Genomic DNA, 23,478 nt, shown 5'->3' with positions numbered 1-23,478 from the left:
ATCCACTGTGATATTAGGGCCTGGGTTATAGAGTAGTGAAAGTTGCTCTACCCACTTGTCCCACAATGTCCTGACAGCTGCCAGCTTGTCTCTCTCCCGTCTACCAGCCTTTGTCTCTTGATTATCAAATCTGATTACTCAGGAGAAGATGTGAAAAGTCTCCAGAGACATTGTGGCTCGAAATATAGCCCTGCCTGTCTCTGCATCCCACAGACTGGCTGCCGATTCATCCTTGGACTTATAGACCCCAGCCAGGATGAGGAGCCCCAAATACGCATCTAAATGTGTTTTGTCCCGCTCCTTCCACTTCTCCCCAAAAACACGTCTCCCTCATAGATAAGTCATTCCATTCCAGAATGATTTTCTGTATTGAATTTGGCATGACCAGCTCCAAAGCTGACTTGATGTCAGTCACACGCGTCACTGCCATCCTAGTGGGCCCTGGCACTGTCTTTATTATGTTTTCTGCAGACAGTTTCGCCTGACGCATATTTGGGGATGAAGACCACTGTATTTCACCATGTTTTGACATGAATGTCTTGCTAGGAGGAATAGGAATAGCAATTCCCTCATCTGGTTCAAAATCTGATTCATTAGAATCTGAATTTAGCTCAAGATCGTCTTCGTCTTCAGACACATCCTCCTCTATTTCCCTGTCATGATCAGTGATGAAGTCCTGAGCCTCCTGGACTGTCATCCATTTGCTTCTGCTGCTCATTTTGTCAAGGTCTGCCTGACAGAGTGTAATGCAGAGAATATTTGATATGTTTTGACCCTCCCCTGTTGAGTGTCCACTTGTTGATATGTCTCACAGTTGTAAAGAAAGAATTAGTCTGACATTTCTGACACCCTTTTACCTCCAGTTTTACTGCTGGGTCAAATTGACCCGAACAGTATCTATGTGATATAAACATGCAGGGGGTGGTTGCAAATATGTGAGATGAACTATTTTCATATTATATGTTGATTACACTAATTAAGGCAAGCAGAAGAAGTTTCATACTGAAAAAATACTTTTAACTATTTTTCCTAGATCTTCAAACTTTAAAACGGGTCAATTTGACCCGGAACATAACAGGAGGGTTAACCCGCGAACTTGGGTTATGTTTATCAGCGTTACTATAGAGATCATGACGATAGCTGATGTAACGGGAGTCCGGGCGTGTGCAGGACCGAACCGCGCTGTATTATCACTGTTCCATTGTGCATAGACAGTAAAAAGTAGCTGAGACGGTAGAGGGGTTAGAAACCAATAAATGAAAATAGGTTGTTTTTTTTCAGGTAGCCTATTCTTTCACCCCAAAAAAATAAATAATAATAATTAAAATCCCCCCCAAAAAATGGAATCACGGTCCCAGCGCCCCCCTAGGTTGTGCGAACGCCCCCCAGGGGCCCGTTGAGAAACCATGATTTAAGGAGTAGGAAAACACCCGTTAATTTGATAAATTGTGTTTACTGTCAAACGTTCAAATAGGCCTATACGTTCTTAAAACATGTGTTTTCCACAGAAAGAAAGTTTGAGAGAGACATGTATTTTGATGGTAGGTCCATTTTAATTCTGTCTTTTTCTTTGTTATATTTATTTCATAAAGACTGAAAACTAAGTTGATTTTCTGGGAATAGTTATTCTAGTAGCTGCTACTCTATTGTCCAGTTTATGGTCGGTCAACTCTAATGACTCCCATTGAAAATCCAGATGGGGATCTGTAATGTGAACATAAGAATATGAAGGCATGTCGATAGTAGCCTTCAGCTGTTCACTCCATATGTTGATAATTCTGTTGACTATTAAGACCAGCAGATGCTGGTTTAGAATAACAACTCATATAACCCCCCTCCATTAGGAAATAATTGCGTCCACGTGACTTGTGGATATAGGAAACATTTTTGAGAGCTGTCTCTGACCTCATGAGACCCGCTGCTCCAGTGAGTCATTAATGCAGCAGGACCTGTTCGAATATGTAAGTTAGGACAACATTGTATTTGTTTAAAATACAGGCTATAAGAGCGTCAATTAAAGTTTGTTAAACTAACATGCTTTTTGTTCTTAATTTCCTTAATTTGTACATATATATATATGTACAAATATATACATATATATATATATATATACATATATATACATATATATATATAATAAAAATACGAGACAGAATAACCAATAATTCCTGTTTTTTATTTCGACTTCAAACAGATGGTCTGCAGCTAAACTCACGCACAGCATAACAAGGTCAAAACATAGGTAGGTTATCTGAACAATAGCCATTAACTGTACCGTAATTGTTTACAATATCTTAATACATACGTCGGTTCTCAACCAACCTACCGTTACAGACCTAAGGGAGAAAACCTTCATCCGACTTTCACACCAAACGTGTCTGTAGATCTTCCAGTGTGGGGGTTTTGGGGTCATGGATCCGAGGAGGAAGGGTCGTTACACTGGGCTGCACTTACTGGCGATACTGGGACTCAGACAGCCGCAGGACTCTTAAGTGTGAAAAGTGTGAATCACCTAACTCTTAGGTGATTCATTTAGAGGACCGCCTGGATCAATCCACGACTGGAGGTCCTCGTACCACACTGACTACCGCTGCAGGTTTAGGATCGTTAGAAGGATTTGGCGCGCTTGCGCCCAGCATGCGTGGTATGTGTGTGTGTCTGTGTGTGTGTGTGTGTGTGTGTGTGTGTGTGTGTGTGTGTGTGTGTGTGTGTGTGTGGGGGGGGGGGGGGGGGGGGGAAGTTGCGGGCTCCATTTATAGACATATGGTGAGAGCGAGGTGAGACCGGCACAAGTTTTTTGCACTAGGTCAACCAGCGAGTCCTAGAGACTGGTCACAATAAAAATCTACTGGAATTCAAGGATACAGCGCGGACACTATCTAACTAAAAGGAAACAAGAAGTAAGTTGACTTGGCCTGTATTTTTATTCTGCTCTATGTTAGGGCAGCTCGTTTAGCCTGCGGTGGTTTAAATGCGCCCAGAACGCGTGGCTTTATGGCCGTCTCTCTGCTGTCTGCTGGCCACACTGTTAGTCAAGGTCTGGAGTACAAATAGAGAAATGTGCTTTCCCCGTGTCCGTGCGCACACATCTGTTGTCCCTGTGCACTCATCGATATCGCTTTTTTTCCTGCTCCTTTGGACTCCTGGACGGGCTGTTTTTCCTCCACCGACTTTGTGTATATAAGTAGCCTATATCAGTATTTTGCTTTATCTCAACAATGGTTAAAGTAAGATTAATAAGTGTGTGTGTGTGTGTGTGTGTGTGTGTGTGTGTGTGTGTGTGTGTGTGTGTGTGTGTGTGTGTGTGTGTGTGTGTGTGTGTGTGTGTGTGTGTGTGCGTGCGTGTGTGTGTGTGTGTGGGGGGGGGGCTAGGTGGGTGGGTGTGTCTGTGTGGGTGTTTCTGTGTGGGTGTGTCTAGGAATATGCTAATCATCTATAGGACTCAGACACGGCAACATCTATGTTTACACCTGCTTATCTTGTATCCACCTCTCGTGGATGTGTCTGCCGTCGGTACTATGATGTATTCTGACATGTGACTCGGTGGGCTGATGGGTGGCCCGCTCTACAGACACTGAGGTGGGGCGAGCGGTGGAAGACCTTGTATGCCTTCTGCTGTGCAGCCGCTGCATTCAGAGCGCTCTAACAGATGGATCAGGAGTTCTGCCACACTTGTATCGTATACGCCCTACCGCAACACCCCCATCTCTCAGGGAGATAAAACTACGTCCAACTCCTGTGGAGCTGTAGCCACTCAGTACATTCATGTTCTGAAATGTTTCTTTATTTCCTGAAAGAGGACAGTACATTCCCAGTCTGAAAAGCTTGCCTTTACCAGTAACTCACTTTTTGATACTTTAAAAGTGCTGTACTGTTTTTTGTTGTCTGTGGACTGTATGTGTGTGTGTGTGTGTGTGTGTGTGTATGTGTGTGTCTGTCTGTCTGTCTGTCTGTCTGTCTGTCTGTCTGTCTGTCTGTCTGTCTGTCTGTCTGTCTGTCTGTCTGTCTGTCTGTCTGTCTGTCTGTCTGTCTGTCTGTGTAATGCATCTATGAATCTAGCAATGTACAACCAGTTTTAAATTTTACGTTTGTGTATGTGTGTGTGTCTGAAGCACACTTGCTTTCTCAAAGTCACCTTCCTGCCCTGAGACCTTCTAGGGGTTGAAATAGTTTCCATCTCACATACAGAAGTAATTGTACTCTCTTCACACAGACATCTGAATACATGTATATGTGCCAAAATGACATACTATACAGTAACGGAAGCTCCTTATGGTTTCTTTGCATATGGATTGGTTCTAGTGACTGCGTGTGTTTATGCGTGAGTAAGCATGAGCTCATAGACTCATGTTTTTCGTGCCCAGGATATTTGATCTCCCCAGCTACTTGGAAAGGTTAGAAGGGGGCGTGCATCTATGTCTACCCCTATTCCCTCTCGTCACTGCCTGACCCCCCCCCCCCCTCCCCCTGTTTATATCATTACGAATAACGCTGTCACTACTTAGGAAAAGTGGTACTATTGTGAAGGGTACAAACAAGCAAACCATGAGATAGCTTTGTGGTCTTTAATGTAACTTGATGAGCATTTAATCAGGAGTAGTTATTAGCAAACACACATTAAACCTGCACTATTTAACTCTTTCACAGCCATCCTCTTTCTTCAAACCTGTTTCTGACTGTTACACTGCAACTATCACTGTTGTTGATATGATCTGAGTGTCATTCAGTCAGTAAACCCTGTGGTGTGGCGGCTGCCTCTCCCCAGCATGGCACCCAGCCTGTCCACAGCGTACCGGAGACGGTGGTGGATGGCCGTGACGGCGGTCATCGAGAATCTGCTCTTCTCCGCCGTGCTGCTGGGATGGGGCTCGCTGCTCATCATGCTGAAGAAGGAAGGCTTCTACTCCCACCTGTGTGCAGGTAGAGTCGTCCCATGCTCGTAGTCACACTCTAAAAGGGATTCACTTTATGAGACCCCCACTTGCCCTACGCCCCTCTAGTGGGCAAGGAGGAAAGCCAGTAACGGACTGTAGGAGACAGAGCCCTTCTTCCATGGATCGTGTTCAGTGCGATGGTTGCCTGAATGGGCAGCTAAAATGGTAGGATAAACAGACGAAACAGGGGTTTAGAAGAAGGGAACCCCCTGTTTCAGCTCGAATCTGAACACTATCAGAATTTTTAAATATATTTTGGGCTGGGAGTTCTTGGTAGGAGAGGGATCATATTATTCCCCTTGTTATGACCCCCAATGTCACTTTGTGTTATTTGTTTTAACCTAGTACCTTCATTGTGTATGAGCGTTATAACAAGAGATGTTCTATTTCAAAAGCGCCACGCACACCGTGGCTTTATACTGTAAGTGTCTGAGAAGACGGAGCTCCACGCATCCACATACTCCTAGTAGAGCGTTCACAAACTTGTTGGCAGCGCTTGGCAAGAACACAGGAACTGACAGCTGTTTCCTCTAAACAAGGGTCCTACAATAGTAACAGTGACAAAATAGCACTATGATGAGCATAAAGCACAAAATAGCACTATGATGAACATAAAGAGGCGATTTAGGTTTACTGTCCCTTTAAATAAGATTAAAGCCCTTGTAAGTAAGATTCAAAGTCCTATGTCACATAGTCTCACAAATCAGACTTGAGATTAATATTTGAAGTCTGATGGAAGACTCAAATCTGTGTTAAAGATCCCATGCCATTAAAATCTCATTTTTCCTATTGTTCGTTAAATAACATTGGTCAGAATAAGTTTGTGACCTGTGGTAAGTTTCTGTGAACCTGTAATAATAATAATAATAATACATTTAATTTAGAGGCGCCTTTCAAGACACCCAAGGTCACCTTACATAGCATATAGTTTGTATGTATGTTTGTATACATACAAACTGTATGCAGTTTGTCTGCTGTATGCAATAGCCAATGAAAGGAAAAAGGCCGAAAAAATTAGCCAATCTGGATACGGTGACACTGCTACGTAGCGTTGTCAAATTATTATTCATGGACCTGCCCACTCGGGTGGTTCGTAACCACCCACAGAAATTCTGAAGGAGTCGAGATTGAGCTAGTGCTGCTTAATAACAGGCTAGTTACAGAATTCTGAATGCAATGGCAGAACGAAATCGAACCTGTGTGTCATGCTAAAGCAAAACGTCCACATTGCATCTCCTGCCGAAGACGGATCCAAGGGAGAAATGGTTGCAATTTTTTTAGAAAAATACCACAAAACTGGAGCCAGATTAGTGCTGTGTTCGGCGCATTTCAGAGACGATGACTTTGTCTCGTCTCTGGTATTTCCACAACGAGACTCTTAGTGGGGGTTATCTCAGCCATGGTGGAGATAGAATTGGGGGAAAGGAACTTTGGCTTTGACTCCCTGAAGTACAAGAACCACGACATGAAGGAGAAAGGGATTGTTGCCCGCGAATGTCTCCCGCATGAGGCCCGCTTCCCGCTGCCCGCTGCCGATGGACCACTGCTTCGGCGCCGCCTGCTGCAGGAGGCGGTGGTCCCTTGGCAGCGAGGCTCCGGCGGGAGACAACCGCGGTCAACAATCGCGGGCAACAATCCCTTTCTTCTCCATGTCGTGGTTCAGTCTACTTCAGATTGATGTGGACTTGGAAGAACCAAAGACGTCGGAGAACCCGACGCAGTCGTTTGAGATTCATAATATCGTCTGGGGGCTCACACAGCTTTTGGCCGTGATAATATATATTACATGATATCTATGTATAATATGATATTATTTAGATATAGAGCTCCAGTACCATCGCCGGAGCACCCGGAGTGTTCCAGAATATTTACAGAACACGGCCAAAGGCTGTGTGCGCCTCGCCATTGCGATACATCCACTGTAAACATAGCGCATGGTACCGTGGCCGCAAGATGCTCAGGGCCACACCCCCACCCTCCTCCTTGGCCCGCCTCCCTCCTCCTCATTTGGATTAAAGTGGAAATTAAGCAATGAGAACTGTGACCATTTTTTGGTTGCTTTTTCATTTTTGAGAATACATGGATTTTCATTAAACCTGAAATTCAAGTAGTTTCACTGGAAAATGAAATGTTGATAACGACTTTCGCAACTAGGGCGCGGCCATGTTTTAAAAATGCAGGCGCTACGTCATCAGAATGGTTAGCGCTTTCAAATAAACATGTCAAATCTTGGAAGAAGAACAGGGGGGTCATTTTGTATTGCCCCTTGATGTTCAAACTAATATTATCGGGTAAAAGAGAGTGGTAAAATAGTTCATTTCCATGTCATTCCTGTCAAGAAGCCTAAACTGCTCCAAAGATGGTTAGCTGCATTGAAACGCCTCAGCCCCCGAATGGGATGAGGGCAGAGAGTATGTAGCGACCACTTTATAGAGGCTGATTACATTGAAGAGGGAGCTTTTGCTGTCCCACCAATCGGCTGAAGCCAGATGCTGTGCCAACAATTTTTAATTTTATTGGCTATAGTGCTGGAGACACGGACAGACCTGTCAAATCGGACCCGGGCGCTGCTCTTATGCGCAGAGAAAGAGTGCAGAAACGCGCTTGCCAGGCAGAGGAACGAGAGGTAAACTTAGCTTCTAGTACTAGAGAAACAGAGAAATTAGTACACTCACTGTTCGAAGATTGTCTTGTTTGCAGACTCGCTCCATGCTCTTGATCATTTCTAATCCATCGCCAAAATAATCCATTGATTTCGGAAATAATCCATTTGCAAACACCGTCGGTTGCACTATTTTCGCATATTCATGTGCACACCCAAATGGCACGACAATTACATGTATCATGAAATGAACGAACTGTAAGACAGCGTGGTAGCCCAGCTGCTGCACCCGTGTACTACTTTTCATAGCTGTAAACAACATCCTGTGGACGGGCAGAGCCGGGAGATGTCAGTTATTATCACCTCCAGTAGCCGCGTTTACATGGACACATCTGTTCCGCATAGATTTCTATGCGGAACAGAAAATGATCATGTATACGCCTCATTCGGAATACAATTATCTGTTCGGCATAGATTCTATGCCGAATAGAAGAGGTGGTGTAGTCCGTTTTAATCGCCATGTATGCACTTATTCCGAATAGATTGGGGTTTAACTTAGAGCAGCCGCAGTAGTTCGCAATTGGTCCACTGAGCTCCGTCGGTACTTTTAAGCACACTGAACTTCACCGCTGTCAAGGAAAGTGGATTTATTGCCTGATTCACGTCTTTGTTATCACTCCGTAAAAGTAGTCCGGTAAGCGTGTCCGGTTGCTAAGCGACGGGACATGGGTGTTTATTAATGACGTGTTTGCGTATCGTAGTGTCCGCGTGCGTCCGAGATTACTGTAAATGAGTAGGCTACTACTTGTACTTTTGCAGGCTGAACGTTAAAATACTTCTTAACTTAGAGAGATGGCAGCTGCAGTAGTTCGCAATTGGACCTTCGAGGATTCCTGGTCACTAAATTCCCGTAAGACCACTCTCTCCCAGCAGTCTTGGCTGCGGACTCTCATCCAAATTCCTCTTGTTTGCGGCGGAGCTTAGGGTTAATATATAATAATACGTTGCTGCGCTGTCCTCCTCCTTCTTAATTGAAGCAGCAGGCAGAGAAAAGCTCTCTCCTGCTGTGCTTTCATTAAAATCAAATTTAAAATCCCCGATAGTGATAAGACATCCATTATGTCGCCGCCGGTCCAGAGATGTGTCAGGTGTGCGCGAGAGACATAACGGACACTTTTGTTACTGCCATGTATACAGTACATTCGGAACACATTTTAGGAACAGATCTATGCCGCATAGAAATCTATGCGGATCAGATGTGCCATGTAAACGCGGCTAGTGAGGCTATGAGCCGCTATGTAAACAACATAGAATGTTACCAACCATTCCCGTGACGTCATCGTATTCTGAAAACAGAGATGGCGGCGCACAGGCTGAAAACATTATAATTTATGCAACTTGTTTGTGCTTTATTCTGAATAATGGTTCATATTTCCGACTTTATTTGTATTTATGGTATATTGAAATATTTAACTAGTGCTATAGACATCTGTTTATTTGATTGCTTCCTTTCCACTTTAAAGCTACAGACACCGAAACGGCGCATTTGAGGAAAGCTCAATGTGCGACTGGCTCGTAGTGGCTGTAATTCTGCACCACGGCTGAATTTCAGGAACATCTTCAAATACTGTGTTAGGGGCCCACTAATATCTATATTCAAGCATCCATAAAGTACCATGCCATGGGACCTTTAAGGGGCGTTAACCTTGCTTCAAATTTATTTTTACCAATCATTTGAGTGCAGGTTGGGACCTGTAAGCGAGTAACTGGTGAACACAAACTCGGCCGGCAGTAGTAAACTGAAGAAAAGTGTCCCCTTCTGAAACGTGATCTACTACTTCGGTCTAAAATCTCTGTAATGATAGAGGAAACAAGGTGTAATTCCACTGATTGTCTGTTGGCTAATGTCTTTATCACAAGCGATCTTCTGTCTTATAATACATCCAAAGATCCATTAGGTATGGCTTCTGGGTTGTTTTCTTAAAAAATTGAAACAAATGAGCAAGTCAACCTTACTATTTTGCATTAAAATGCCCTTAAAGGAATAACTCTAAAAGTAAGGGTGTTTTCACAAGTAAAGTTTGTTAGGGTGAACTAATAATTTAAAGAGTAATCAAACTCTTAAATTCCAGGCAGTAGCTGATAGGGCCATTGTATGAGAACAAGGATTTAGATTTAGTCCCTATTTCCCTGGTCCAGATCCATATTATCCCTCTTGGATAGTTAACAACGTGATTTATAAATACATTTGCTTGTCTGATTGCTTGCTTGGGTAAGTCAGTTCATTCAAGGCTTTCTCTTTATATATTAAGGATTAAGAAACATAAATGATTTGATGCATGCCACTTTTGATAGGATTGAACTTCAACGAATTTCAATGAGTTGATTTAATGACAGAGGAAATACCTTGGTTTCCGTGTAGAAGAGAACCAGACAGGCGGCAGCAACCTGACGTCCCTGGAGAGCGGGGAGTGGCAGAGCTGTGTGGACCAGGAGGAGATGCTCAACCTGGGCTTCACAATCGGCTCCTTCCTGCTGAGCGCCGCAACACTTCCACTTGGCATCCTCATGGACAGATACGGGCCCCGTCCTCTCAGGCTGACCGGCAGGTGGGTCTGTCTGCACCGCGGTGCCTGGTGGGATTGAGTTGATGGGATAGTGTGTTGTATATCGCTAGCCTCATAGCATAATTGCCCAAGTCATATTTTCGGCCAATTGGGATTACTTAACTCTACTCTCCTAACGCTGTGCCTCGTTGGCTATATCCTAAGCCAATCAGAGCGTTTTTTACATTCCATAATCACTATCTGCCTCGGTCATCCATTTGACTGGCCTTTTTCACCCTGAATAAAAGATGAACCTTAAAATATGACGTTGGCAGTTATGCTATCAATATTATTTCCATTGTTTGAACTGTGGCCTGTATTTCAGTGCGTGTTTCGCTGCCTCCTGTGCCATGATATCTGCAGCAGCCTATAATCCTGAAGGTGAGACAACACATCAATAACCGTATCATAAAAATACACACACACCGTCTCTGCGCCTCATTCAGCTATAAATGAACTCCACCTTGACATTCTGAGAGCTCCTCATGCGGTCGGGTCAGTCATGTGGCTCCTGTGTCAGCCCACCGGGTCAGGGGAGCCTCACTTCCTTCTCTCTACTTCCTGACTCTGTTGTTTTTCTTCACCTTCCTCATTCCACAGTACTGTCGCCCATCATCTTCCTCGCTGTGTCCTTCAACGGCTTCGGAGGAATCTGCCTCACTTTTACCTCACTTACTGTAAGATGTGCATCAAATACACAAGCATACGCATAAACTAATATACCCTGAATTTCAGCTTTAAACTAAACTAGTGACCAGTTTAGTAATTTGTTCTGTACTTTTCTATTGACTGGTCAAACATGGCACTTTCATTGCATAATATCTTCTTGTTTTGAGTAAACAGAATGCATGGACAAAATGTTTTGCACGATAAGTAGTGTTGCCTTGTACTTCTTTTCATTTGAAAGTATGTAGAGACATTTTGTACCCTTAAGCAAGCACCCTGAGATGCTTGTTGTCAGCAGTAGCCAAACTCTGCGTCATCTCAAGTGCTCTCTTCAATAACAGCTGCACTCGCTCACCCACATGTTGCCAAACATAACATTGTGCGTGTCTCTCAGTGCGTGTGTGTGTGTGTTTCTGAGTGACATTTGCTGTTCCATTGTGCGTGTTGAATACTAGCGGGGCGCCCCTAGCCAATGACAAATGTGGACAGCCTACACACCCCTCCCATACCTTCCTAACCCTATCTAAAACACACAGTTAGACCCTCCCCCCCCCCCCCACACACACACACACACACACACACACACACACACACACACACACACACACACACACACACACACACACACACACACACACACACACACACACACACACACACACACACACACACAACCACACACACATACACAAACACACACTCCTTCCCTCATGTCCTTGCCCTTATTTGTCCTTAGCTCCCTGTGTGTGTGAGTATAACTGTGAACCTGTAAAAGGGATTTTAAACTGAAGCCAGGCAATTTATTTTAGAAGCCTTTTTTGTTGTATTTGTTTAAATTATCTTTACATCTCAATAGCAATCATTAAATCAACTACTCCGACATAAATAGAAAAATATCTGGTATCTGTAGCTGTCACAGGCCTTTATAAGCCAAATAAGACCGTAAAATCATGTGATTGGCCCGAATAGCCAGGTAGGCAGGAAGTCTCTTCCTCAAGACCAGGGTCTTCCATAAGAAGACCCGACCTGTTCTGAAGCCAGCTGGTCACTCGTTTTTGGGGAGTGGCTTTGAGGGAGACCTGAAGGGAGGGGTGGGCGTTTTAGGTTGGGTACTTTAAAAATGTGTCTTTATCTGGCTGCCTACCATGGCTTTAAGTGAATCTGTGCATGCCTGTGTGATTTTTAAGAATATATATATATATATACCCCTAGACTATGGAACGCCCTCCCTGACCACCTGAGGGCTCCACAGACTACAGCTCTTTTTAAACGGAACCTCAAAACCCATCTCTTTAAAAGAGCATTTAGCTAAACTTTCTTTGAGGTTCCCCCTTTTTAATAGTTTTTTGGTATTTTTTTCTCTGAAGCACTTTGAGATTCTTGAATATAAAGTGCATTATAAATAAAATGTATTATTATTATTATTATTATTATTATATATATATATATATATATATATATATATATATATATATATATATATATATATATATATATATATATATATATAATATACATATATATATATATATATATAATATATATATATATATATATATATATATATATATATATATATATATATATATATAAAGATGAGTTATAGAAATGCCATAACTTGAGACTTGATTTGACCATTATTTGTTGTTCAGTGTGTAGTTTACTTCAGGTCAGTTTCACCTAAAATAATCACTGACTATCTGCTTGGCTGGCTGGCTGATGTTCAAGCACAGCTGTAAAATAAACAGGCATTGTAGGGAAAGTATGTACCATGTGCAACATATGGCACATTAGCTTAAACGGCTAGCTTTCAGTAGAACGTGTGGCATGTTCATCTCTGATGTGGTTCAGAGGCTTTCACAGCACAGCATGTCGTTCTATGAGGATATGATCACTTATAGCTTCCTGTCAGCCTCCGGTCATCTTTCATCCAAATGCAATACAGAAAGATTCTCATGTTCTAAAATACCATAGTGGGAGCGACAGTTGGTTACCATAGATTTTAGTCATACGTTAGTCGAACCCCAAGATTATTTGGGCCAGATCCCCAAGTCAAAAAAACAGCTATATTGTTGCCACTCATGCCTTATTTGATCATCTTTGCTATCTTTGGTGTGGAGGGATCTTCTCAGCACTGGCCAATATATTATTCTTAACTACTAATACAGAGGCAATTGCCAGGGCTACATTGCCACCTGCTGGTAGGGGAGTCACTGGTCTGCCGATGGGAATTTGGTGTGCGTATAGCCAGTGTTCAAAGATCCAGCCCAGCGTTGCATTTTGATAATCAATGTCAAATAAATTAAGTAATGTGCTAGATGAAGCTGAAATCAATGAAATGTGTGTGTATGTGTTTGTGTATGTGTGTGTGTTTGTGTACGTGTGTTTGTGTGTGTGTGTGTGTGTGTGTGTTTGTGTGTGTGTGTCCTCCCTCTCTGTGTCCAGCTGCCTAACATGTTTGGAAACGTGCGCTCCACCATCCTCTCCCTGATGATCGGCTCGTATGCGTCCTCTGCTGTGACCTTTCCAGGTGTCAAGGTACCAACCAGCACACAAAAACACACACACACACACACACACACACACACACACACACACACACACACACACACACACACACACACACACACACACACACACACACACACACACACACATTCATAATCTTTCACGATCTCTTTCCCCGTTTTTGTATCGTGTATGTGTTTGTTTGTGTGTGTGTGTGTGTGTGTGTGTGTGTGTGTGTGTGTGTGTGTGTGTGTGTGTGTGTGTGTGTGTGTGTGTGTGTGTGTGTGTGTGTGTGTGTGTGTGTGTGTGTGTGTGTGTGCAGCTGATATACGACCTGGGAGTGTCCTTCCGGGTCATCATGTGGGTCTGGTCTGGGATGGCCTGCCTGGTGTTCCTCAACTGCTTCCTGAACTGGCCCGCAGAGTCCTTCCCTGCGCCAGAAGACATCCGATACACGTTAGTACAAACACCGACACACACTCACTCACTCACTCACTCACTCACTCACTCACTCACTCACTCACTCACTCACTCACTCACTCACTCACTCACTCACTCACTCACTCACTCACTCACTCACTCACTCACTCACTCACCCACCCTCCTCACAGTAGATGGTAGATAGAAGGTTATATGGTTCCTTGACTGTAGTTTGTCGGTGTCTCGCTGTCCCCCCCCGAGGCAGACTCAGTACGGGTTTGTTGCAGAGTGGGTAGGGGCCTTTGGAATAAAATAGTCTGCTAAAATGCTTTCCTCACCGTCTCTCCTCTACTCCTTACAGGAAAAAGGTGAAGCTGAGTGGCGTAATGATAGAGGACAAGATGACAGGGGACAGGTCCTCCTACACCCATGTGTCCACCGTGGAGACCACCAACAGCCCCCAAGTAGACGAGCCCACCCAACCCGGCTCACAGCCGCAGGGTGAGGATCGGACGTCAATAAGGTTTTTTTGTGGTTCATATCGTCTGTTTTTTGTTTTGTGTTAAAACGCTAGTGAAGTATACACAATAGTATACACTCTAGTATACACACTAGTGAGGTTTTGCAGATTTCTGTTTGCGGATACAAACACTCTTTATCAGCCTGTGGGACTCCCAGTGTTTTCTCTCTGCATTATGAGATCTACCCAATTTTTACTTATTTTCCATTTGCTCATTATCATAATGAAAAGTGAATCCACGTTGATGGCACTATCCGACTACGTTTTGCTTTGACAAAGACTCCTGAGGCACACGGTGTCACATTGCGTCTCAAGGGGCTTCTTAGAAGCTGTCCATAAGCTGCTTGAGACTAGAAGGATTTGCAACGCACCAGTGTGTTTAGCTTAACTGCGGAAGATCAGCATTTCCATGATTTAAAGTCGCACTTTAATCAACATTTAGAAATACACTTCCACACGCTAATCATGTTCTCTTCGGTAGCATAGCTTCGTATACATCCTGATGTTCCTCGCCCTGCCCCCTGTTGTCCAGGCGCTGTTCCCCTCTCTCACTCCGTCTGCTCTCCCATCTTCCTGTGGAGTCTCATCACCATGGCGATGACCCAGCTAAGGCTCATCTTCTTCATGGGAGCCATGAACAAGATGCTGGAGTACTTGGTCACCCACGGCGAACCGTATCGTGAGGGCCCACATTACTCACATACTGTACACTTCAGGCACAGACACATTAACACATTCCATAAAGCATGTATTTATTCCTTATGATATAATGTGGCCGACAAAGTCATATTTTTCTACGCTATTTGTCTGTTTATAAGCTTGCTTTATGATCGTCCGTAACAATAATAAACTCTCACACACATTATTTCCTCAACCGTAACTGTGTAGCAACTGCAGTAGCTGCTATCATGGCTGTAACACGGGGAATTGATTGACCTAGCGATTGTGGTACTTGCACTTGGTTCTATGAACATCCTTTCTGTACCGACAGCGATATATTGATGCACTTCTTATGACAAATGTACTTATTGTAAGTCGCTTTGGATAAAAGCGTCTGCTAAATGCCCTAAATGTAAATGTAAATGTAAAAGACAAGAATGGGTCTAAGCATTAAAGCTGTCTGTCACACTTATATAAAGTAGATCTAAGTGGAAATGTTGGTAAAGAACGAGTTTTGATTGGACTCTACGTTAAGTATCAGAATCAAACTAGAGCCATGTATTTATGTTTTAAACTTTGGGCGGTCACCGTGTCAGAGCCCCCCCCACGGTTACACAGTTTTCCTTCACATGCTCAGTGCTGAACACATTTGGAAATAGTGTTTCATAACAATAAGTGTCTTTTTGTTACAGCATCTGAAGAGCTGCTTCTGCAGTCCGAGGAACAAGGTGAGACCTCAGCATCTGGAAAGGAGAGGGTTTTCTGTTTTCCTTAAATATCTCCCCTTCTCTCTCTTGCTGTGGTCCCTCAGCCTCTAAATGTATTTGTGGGAGAGTGTGTGGAGGATGTCTGGTTTAAGCAGCCTCACCCGGCCGAGTCTGATTGGACTCAGGGGCTGGGTGAGGCTTCATACCCGTTGCACATTGAGGGAACCATTTTTGGGGATTTTAAATGACACTTTCGGGATCACAAGAGAAAATGTATGTCTTGTTGTTTGTGATCATTGATCTTTGACCTCTGATATTCTTTCCTCCTCTAGTGGGGTTCTACTCTTCCATATTTGGCTCTCTGCAGCTGCTGTGCCTGCTGACCTGCCCCCTGATTGGCTACATCATGGACTGGAGGCTGAAGGAGTGCGAGGAAGAAGAGGCGGACGTCCTCGCTCTCACAGAAAAAATGTAAGATCAGCTGCAGCTGAAGCATTTAAGTACTGGTGCACGGCAATGTCACTTCTGTACATATTACATTTACATCTAGTCATTTAGCAGACACTTGAATCCACATCTTACTTATAGGTGAAGCTGGGAACAATCAAAGTTGACTCAAATTAGTGTCACTAGGAAGCACAGTCTCGTCTCAAACATCCCATCTTGGGGGGATTCATTCACGTCTTGACCTTCTCTCTTCCAGCCAATCAGTTTCCCCGAAGAGAGATAAGAAAATCCAAAAGTTAACCAACGCTCTGAGAGCGTTCATCTTCACCAATCTTCTGCTCGTCACATTTGGAATTATTTCTTTGATTGACAACTTGCCCATACAGGTAAGAAAAAAACATACTGTGATGTTATAGGGAACTATAAAGGTAACCAGGTTGCGAAATGGTGACATTGTAAATAGTTGTGGACACCCGATTTTAAACAGAACCAATGTCTTTCTGAGGCCTGTAAACACCATCAGAATTCATCTTTGATCTGGTGAAATGTTCACAAGTGGACAGCTCTGAAGACGTCAGCTGGGACCTGGTATAAGAACGAGTCTTGTGATCAGATCTTACTTCCTATATTTGTCAATAATGACGTACACCACCTCTGTTTGCAACGACCGAATGTGTCGTTAATTTGAATTGGCAGGAGGCAGCCCTGCACTTCCTCGTGCCTAGGCTGCCTGAAAGGAGGAGAAGATGTAGTAATCAGAACAACACCGACTGTGTCCGTCCCTTAGCAAAGCACATCGACAAAGATGTTTGCAGCACTAGTTATATATCTCTGTGCTTTTGAAAATCAAAAGCACAGAGACATCTGCTTACGCAAAGGAGTTCAGAAGGTGGTGTGTGTGTGTGTGTGTGTGTGTGTGTGTGTGTGTGTGTGTGTGTGTGTGTGTGTGTGTGTGTGTGTGTGTGTGTGTGTGTGTGTGTGTGTGTGTGTGTGTGTGTGTGTGTGTGTGTGTGTGCGCAGGTGGTGTCGTTCGTCCTCCACACAGTGGTCCGAGGCTTCATCCACTCCTGCTGTGGGGGTCTGTATGCGGCCGTGTAAGTAAACCACTAGGCTGTATCCCCACTAATGTTCCGTCTCCCCCCCATATAGCCCTGGTTCAGCGTTTCCTCCAGGATCACGTTCAGCAGCGAGGGACAGGGTTTTGTGGCACCTGGGTGGTGCGCAGGTTTTACATACATCATCTAAAGGAGAAGTGTTCAGGCTTTAGTGGCCTCTACTGTTGAGGTTGCAGATTGTGAACAACTGAATAAGAAAATATAGAATATATTATATATCTCAGCCAGGTATGTCTTTAGTTTAGCTTTAAGGCTCTGTCATAGGGGAACTCGCTCAGAGGTGTCCAGTTGTATTTAGGCAGCGTGTTGAAGCAGGATATATAATGAAATATCCAAACTAAAGCCTTCAGCATGTCTAAATAGGTTTGTTTGAGTCTTACAATAACAACCAGCTACGTCCCGACATCAATAGTGAAGCACAAAGCATCTCTGCATGATGCTACAGTGTTGATGTATTCAGATAATCACACATCTCGAATAGCAGGAAATGTAGTTTGAAAGTTTTTTTTGAAGCAAGAAATACATTGGATATTTACTGTCTTAATACCAGTGATCTGACAAGGTGAACTTGAGATGCAATCCCCGGTTAAATTCCTGAGTGTCTAGTGGTGTTCACCTGCCCAGGAGACGGGCAGCAGCACTCCTCTTCATATAGCCCATATTTCTACTCAATAGGCCAATATAAAAGTACCCTGCACTAAGTACAGCCTAACTAAAACGGGGTTAAACAGGATACGTCTCTCTCCAAATGTCCCCAATGGATGTAACACTAACATCTGATTAGAAGTGTATCCCAAACCAACATAGATTGCATAAAGTACAAGCTGAACTGACTTTGGCTATGTGTAGCATGGTGGAAACTAAAACGGTTGTCAACATGTCTCTTTGCATGACCAGAGGCTCCTGGGAACAGAGCCCTAGTTAGATAAGGATCCTTATTATTAACGGAGAAGCAGATTAGCAGGAATGAGCGTCTACAAGTTTTTAATTTAAGTTTATATTACACCAAGTTTAGGTCTTTAGCTCCTTCTCCTCATCATCGTTATCATTGTGTTACACAATCGCTGTCACTTCATTGTTGACGTAAATAAATGGCAGTCTGTCTTGGTAAATCTGCATTGTAAATTGTGGATCTGCTTGGTAAACTGTGAATCTGCTTGGTAAACTGTGGATCTGCTAGTTAAACTGTAGATCTGCTTTGTAAACAGTAGATCTGCATGGTAAACTGTAGACCTGCTTTTAAACTCTAGATTTGCTTGGTAAAATGTAGATCTACATGGTAAACTGTAGATCTGCATGGTAAATTGTCGATTTGCTTGCCCTTCAAAGGCAAACTGTAGTAACCAAGGCCTTTGTCAAATCGAGTTATTACTCAAGAATAACTTGTGGATATATATCTGAATAAGTATCTTGGTTCAATCTTTCCAGATCTACTGATTCTGCCTACCTTTCTTTAGGACAAGGTAAATCTCGAGAGACAGCATGCGATGGCATCAGGTGTAGTTCTGATACTGTTTCGTCTAGACGCAAGTCTTAGATATGGTCTCATCTAGGCGTTGTTGTTGTATGCCTCCAGCTATCCGGCACAACCACTTTGGGAATAGACGAAAATGATCGTTCCGTCTAGTCACAAGTCTTAGATTTGGTCTCATCTAGACGTTGTTGTTGTATGCCTCCAGCTATCCGGCCAACCACTTTGGGACGCTGACCGGTATGCAGTCTATGGTCAGTGCCTTGTTTGCTCTGCTCCAGCAGCCTTTGTTCATGCTGATGGTGGGACACCTCAATGGAGACCCGTTCTGGGTAGGACTCACACAGACACACTCATTGTATTCTTATTGTAGTTTTCCTTTATTCATATTATTGTCTGGAAAGACATAGAATAAATTGTGGGATCAAACATATGACACTAACTTGGCACTTCTTCTGCCCAATCAACAGATCAATGTCAGCCTGCTCGGTTTCTCTTTGGCTGGCTTCCTGCTGCCTGGCTACCTGTTTTATCACCGTAGAAATCTGTCGAAGGAGAAGAAGAAGCGGGAACAATTATCAAACAAAGAGAAGACCCCTCTGAATGTAGCGAACCCAAGCAATGCTGGAGTCCAAGTCAAAGGTCACACAACCAACAGACAAGCTGCCAATGGACTCACGGCATAGACCAACTCTGCTGTTTTGAGATAGGTGGAATAGCATCCGGTATTGGCCAGAGATATGGACTCAAGTCACATGACCTGGACTCGAGTCAGACTCGAGTCATGATTTTGATGACTTCAGACTTGACTTGACAAAATGACGCATGACTTGCGACTCGACTTAGACTTGACTGCTATTGAATTGAGACTTGACTCAGACTTTGCCTCTTTGACTTGTAATGACTCGAACTGTCTTGAGTCAAAAACATTTATTGTTTTAGATATCTAACATATTTCCTGCTTGGAGGGCTAGACTCCCAAGACGCATTCACTTCCGTGAAGATGAAAAAAAAACAGCTAGCGAAGACAAATCTACACTTGTATCTTCAATCATTTCAAAACAAAATTTCGATATAATTTATGCTTTCTTCAGTATTCGCAGTTTAAGTTTCATAACGGCTTTGTTTCAGTTGGTCTCATTGATTTACGTTGACGCTGGGGGTGAGGACGTTCAGGAGTCTTGCCAAATTGGGCGGTTTTTGCCGCCCTATTGGGCTACATTTTGAGGATGTTAAGGCAGTGTTGCCATATTGGGCGGTTTTTCCCACCCTATTGGGCTACTTTTCACAACATAAGGATTTTGGCGCATGCGCATATCATAACACATTTGAAGACAGAAACAATGACCATATTATAACTCTATTGATAAGAAATGGGCTCTCATGTCTCACACATTTGGCGTGAGACACACGCAATTCAACCCATGCACAGGCTGACACGCCACACTTCGTATTTCTCACGCAGAGAAATTACCAGGATAGCGCCCACCAATTTGCGCCGCTATTTAAGGCTTCGTGCCCACTGCACCGTCACGCCTCGTGCCCACTACCTCCGTGCGTTGACTGATCCCCATTGACTTTGAATGGGGACAGACGCGCAATGCATTGTGGATCCGTCCGTTCCGTTGGAGCCTTCGCTCCGTCAAAAAGTTGAAACATTTTCAACTTTTCGGGCAGCGACGGATACGTCATCCATCAATCGCGTATGCGAATTTAAGCACTGTGACGCGACTCGGGCTCTGACGATACTGGAAAGCAGGAAAGCGGGTCATCTTGCATCGCAACAAGCAGGAAGAAGCGGGAAGACCCGGCGAAGTGATTTGATTGGCTGACGGATGCCTCTGCAAAGACTACGCTACTCCCCATACCAGTCAGCACGCCTTCCCACGGCCTTTGACTGACGGAGGTAGTGGGCATGTAAGCGGTACGCTTACATGCCCACTACCTCCGTCAGTCAACGGACGTGGTAGGCTTTGCCTGAACTGATGGGGGAGTGTCGTTGCAGGCATCCTTCAGCCAATCAAATCGCTTCGCCGGGTTTCTTCCCGCTTCTTCCTGCTTGGTTTCGATCAGAATAACCCCTTTTCCCAGTGATTCGCATAGCCCGAGTCGCGTCACAGTGCGTAAATATGCCTACTGCGATCTGATTGGGATGACGGATCCTCGCTGCTCGAAAAAGTTTGAAAGACATTTTTCAGCTCTTTTGACGGAAGCCGAAGTCCACGGACAGACTGATCCACATGCAGTGCGCGTCCTCCCCATTCAAGTCAATGGGGATCAGTCAACGGACGGCGGTAGTGGGCACGAGGCGTTAGTCAATGGGGATCAGTCAACGGACGGAGGTAGTGGGCACGAGGCGTAAGAGTGGAACAGGTAGGAATCAAATGGATTTCCCGTACATAGGGTAACCAGACGTCCTCTTTTGCCCGGACATGCCCTCTTTTTGAGGCATTTAAAAGAAAATGTGTGGCGGAATCGTCCGGGATTTTATTAAAGCCTCATACATGTTCACATTGAATTGGCGTTGCGTTTCTCTGGGTCGTTAACAAACTAGTTAGGCTACGCCCTCCCCTACTCAGTTCTGTTCGCTTTGCATAGGTGGAAGTGAGTAGGGGGAGTGGTTAAGTAGAGCCTTCAGATTGGACGGTTTGACTTACTTAGTTACCGTCATGTTTTGTATATATTAGCTTTACCATTATTGTTTTATAGGGACAAACATTAACAAATTTCTCCTACAGGGGATTGATAAAGTTCTATCTATTGAACAGAAATAAACACTTGGTCATACTTTAAACACTGTACCACAGCATTGGCCTACTGAATGCCAAAGATATATTTTAAGCATTGGACTGAATGCCACATAAATATATAGTTATATATATTTATGCTTTTTTGCAAAAGTTATGCTTTTGCAACGTTCAAAAGTTCAGGGAAAAGTATATGTCTCTACTGGTGTTGCTTAAGCCAATAGCCTTTTGCGGCAGTGTTGTTTCTGAATATTAGTGTTAAGGGCCAATAATGCTTACTATCATACATTAGTCACCATGTCACCTTTGTATGCAGTTACATGTTAATATCCCCCCCCCCCCCCAACAAAATCTCACTCTTAACTGTACATTAGAGTGATATGTTGAAAGTATTATCAATAGCCTAATAATGAAAGTAAGAAAAAAACATGGTGATCTGTTCAAGACTTTGGAAAGTTTGGGACTTGGACTTGGACTCGACATGACTTTGGTGTGACTTTGACTTGGACTCGACTTGCCTTTCCCTGTCTTGACTTGGGACTCGACTCGGACTTGACTGCTAAGACTTGGGCTCACTTGGGACTTGCCAAACAGTGACTTTGTCCCATCTCGGGTATTGGCTTTATCATATCCGGTCAATAGGGTGCAATAATTCCCATCACAATGGCTTCAGAAAGCAGGCTTCACACACAGACAAAACTAAGTAATTCTTCATGGACTAGCCTAGCGGGGTTTTATTTTATTAAAAGACACGAAAGATAACCTTGTGGTTCATCCTGGACGGGTCCACATTTCAGTTTCTCGCTGAAGATCAGTTTGGCCTCGCTCCCTTAAAACTACCAAATCCCAGAAAGACAACAAACAGCACTCATAACCACTTACGTGCACCAATTCCAAATGCTTTATCTGAAATTCACTGAATAACAATGTAAAATAAGACGTTTACGCTGAAGACTTTTCAAAGAGGGATATATGTTTTTGCTTTTCTTCCGATTGGATTCATCAATAGCAAAGTGAGCCAGAGCTTCAGTCCTTCTTTGATTCTGAGGAGAGTTGTTTACAGCGTAAGGCTTATAGACGTTCCTAAAACATTCTCTCCCTAGCGCTGATTGGTCCATCTGCTTTTTAGGTTTTGAAAGTTGGTTCATGGGAGTGAGGTCAGACAGTTAATTAGCAGGAAACTGAAGAATAAATCGCAAGTTCAGGATTATCTCAAAAGGTTGGGGAAAAGATCAGACCCAGGCGGCAGGATTGACCAGACAAGGGGGCATCAGAAATGACAGAGGGCACAACTGTCCCCCTCTGTCTTATGACTCTGTCTAGCAACAAGAATATGGGCTGTCTCGCCACACTAGTGCCGTAATACGCTGCGTATGACCACAGCAGACACTGGTCAGCCTGCCCACCCTCATTGATGTAATGCAAAACTAGCACCAATTCTACCGAATGAAACAACGTTGACATCACTGTAGCATAGCCAATTGCTCCCCAACTCCACCTGGGTGACTTCTATTGGGCTCCTCCCGATAAAGGGTGGTGATGTTAGAGATCCGGGTAGTGTAAAGGTTGCAGTAAATTAACATGATAATAGTGCTCAACTGCCATGCAGGAGATGTCTCCCCAATGGTGTGTGGTGATTGCTTGTTTAACCTGTCCACATTGATTACTCAATATGTATGTTATAAGTATGTCAATTATGCAACAGGCATGCCGCCTCACCCAGCCGCAGAGTCCAATCAGACTCGGCCAGTTGAGGCTGCTTAAACCAGCCATCATCCACACACACTCCCACAATCACACCCTCTTCTTGGCAGCAAAGCCAATGATGAAATAATGTGTACGCTTGTCACTGACATTTTCCACACATTTCCAAAAAGCAACAAAACAATACATGCTCAAACAGGCTGACTCTTCTGACCCTGACACTTTGAAGATGTGATGAACCTCCTCAGCAGTCCCTCCTTCCGTTCCCCATGGAATATGCTTGTAAGGTTCCTCCTTCCTTCCTTGAATGCCAGGTGAATCAGCTGTGATTTCCTCCTGTGCAACATGCTCCGTCTGTTCTCACTGAATAC

At 43.8% G+C, this 23,478-nt stretch overlaps 1 protein-coding gene across 4 annotated transcripts; it reads left to right on the top strand.

Annotated features, from left to right (window-relative positions):
* Positions 1-1,899: 1,899 nt before the first annotated feature.
* Positions 1,900-20,270, top strand: slc43a1b (solute carrier family 43 member 1b). 4 transcript variants are annotated; one of them, XM_056585180.1, is made up of 16 exons: positions 1,900-1,961; positions 2,195-2,242; positions 4,766-4,920; positions 9,959-10,145; positions 10,468-10,523; positions 10,743-10,819; positions 13,254-13,346; positions 13,639-13,772; positions 14,098-14,237; positions 14,789-14,935; positions 15,609-15,644; positions 15,956-16,094; positions 16,327-16,456; positions 17,091-17,164; positions 18,865-18,988; positions 19,127-20,270. In XM_056585180.1, exons 3-16 carry the CDS (start codon positions 4,767-4,769, stop codon positions 19,340-19,342), a joined length of 1,707 nt encoding a protein of 568 aa, XP_056441155.1. In that variant the 5' UTR covers positions 1,900-1,961; positions 2,195-2,242; position 4,766; the 3' UTR covers positions 19,343-20,270. The 4 variants fall into 4 exon arrangements, with proteins under 4 accessions (XP_056441155.1, XP_056441162.1, XP_056441168.1 ...); XM_056585187.1 differs by lacking the exon at positions 1,900-1,961 and having other exon boundaries at positions 2,194-2,242; XM_056585193.1 differs by lacking the exons at positions 1,900-1,961; positions 2,195-2,242 and adding an exon at positions 2,761-2,900 and having other exon boundaries at positions 9,962-10,145.
* Positions 20,271-23,478: the final 3,208 nt, after the last annotated feature.

The sequence above is a fragment of the Gadus chalcogrammus genome, chromosome 3 (assembly GCF_026213295.1).
Source record: "Gadus chalcogrammus isolate NIFS_2021 chromosome 3, NIFS_Gcha_1.0, whole genome shotgun sequence".
Classification (NCBI taxonomy): domain Eukaryota; kingdom Metazoa; phylum Chordata; class Actinopteri; order Gadiformes; family Gadidae; genus Gadus; species Gadus chalcogrammus.
The sequence above is the reverse complement of the archived record's forward strand: the minus strand, read 5'-3'. Positions and strand labels throughout refer to the sequence as shown.

Coding starts and splice junctions, on each gene's coding strand:
- slc43a1b (XM_056585180.1), top strand. CDS start 4,767: ATGGCACCCAGCCTGTCCACAGCGTACCGGAGACGGTGGTGGATGGCC. Junction 14,238..14,788: donor ACCCGGCTCACAGCCGCAGG/GTGAGGATCGGA, acceptor CCTGTTGTCCAG/GCGCTGTTCCCCTCTCTCAC. Junction 15,645..15,955: donor TCTGCAGTCCGAGGAACAAG/GTGAGACCTCAG, acceptor TTCCTCCTCTAG/TGGGGTTCTACTCTTCCATA.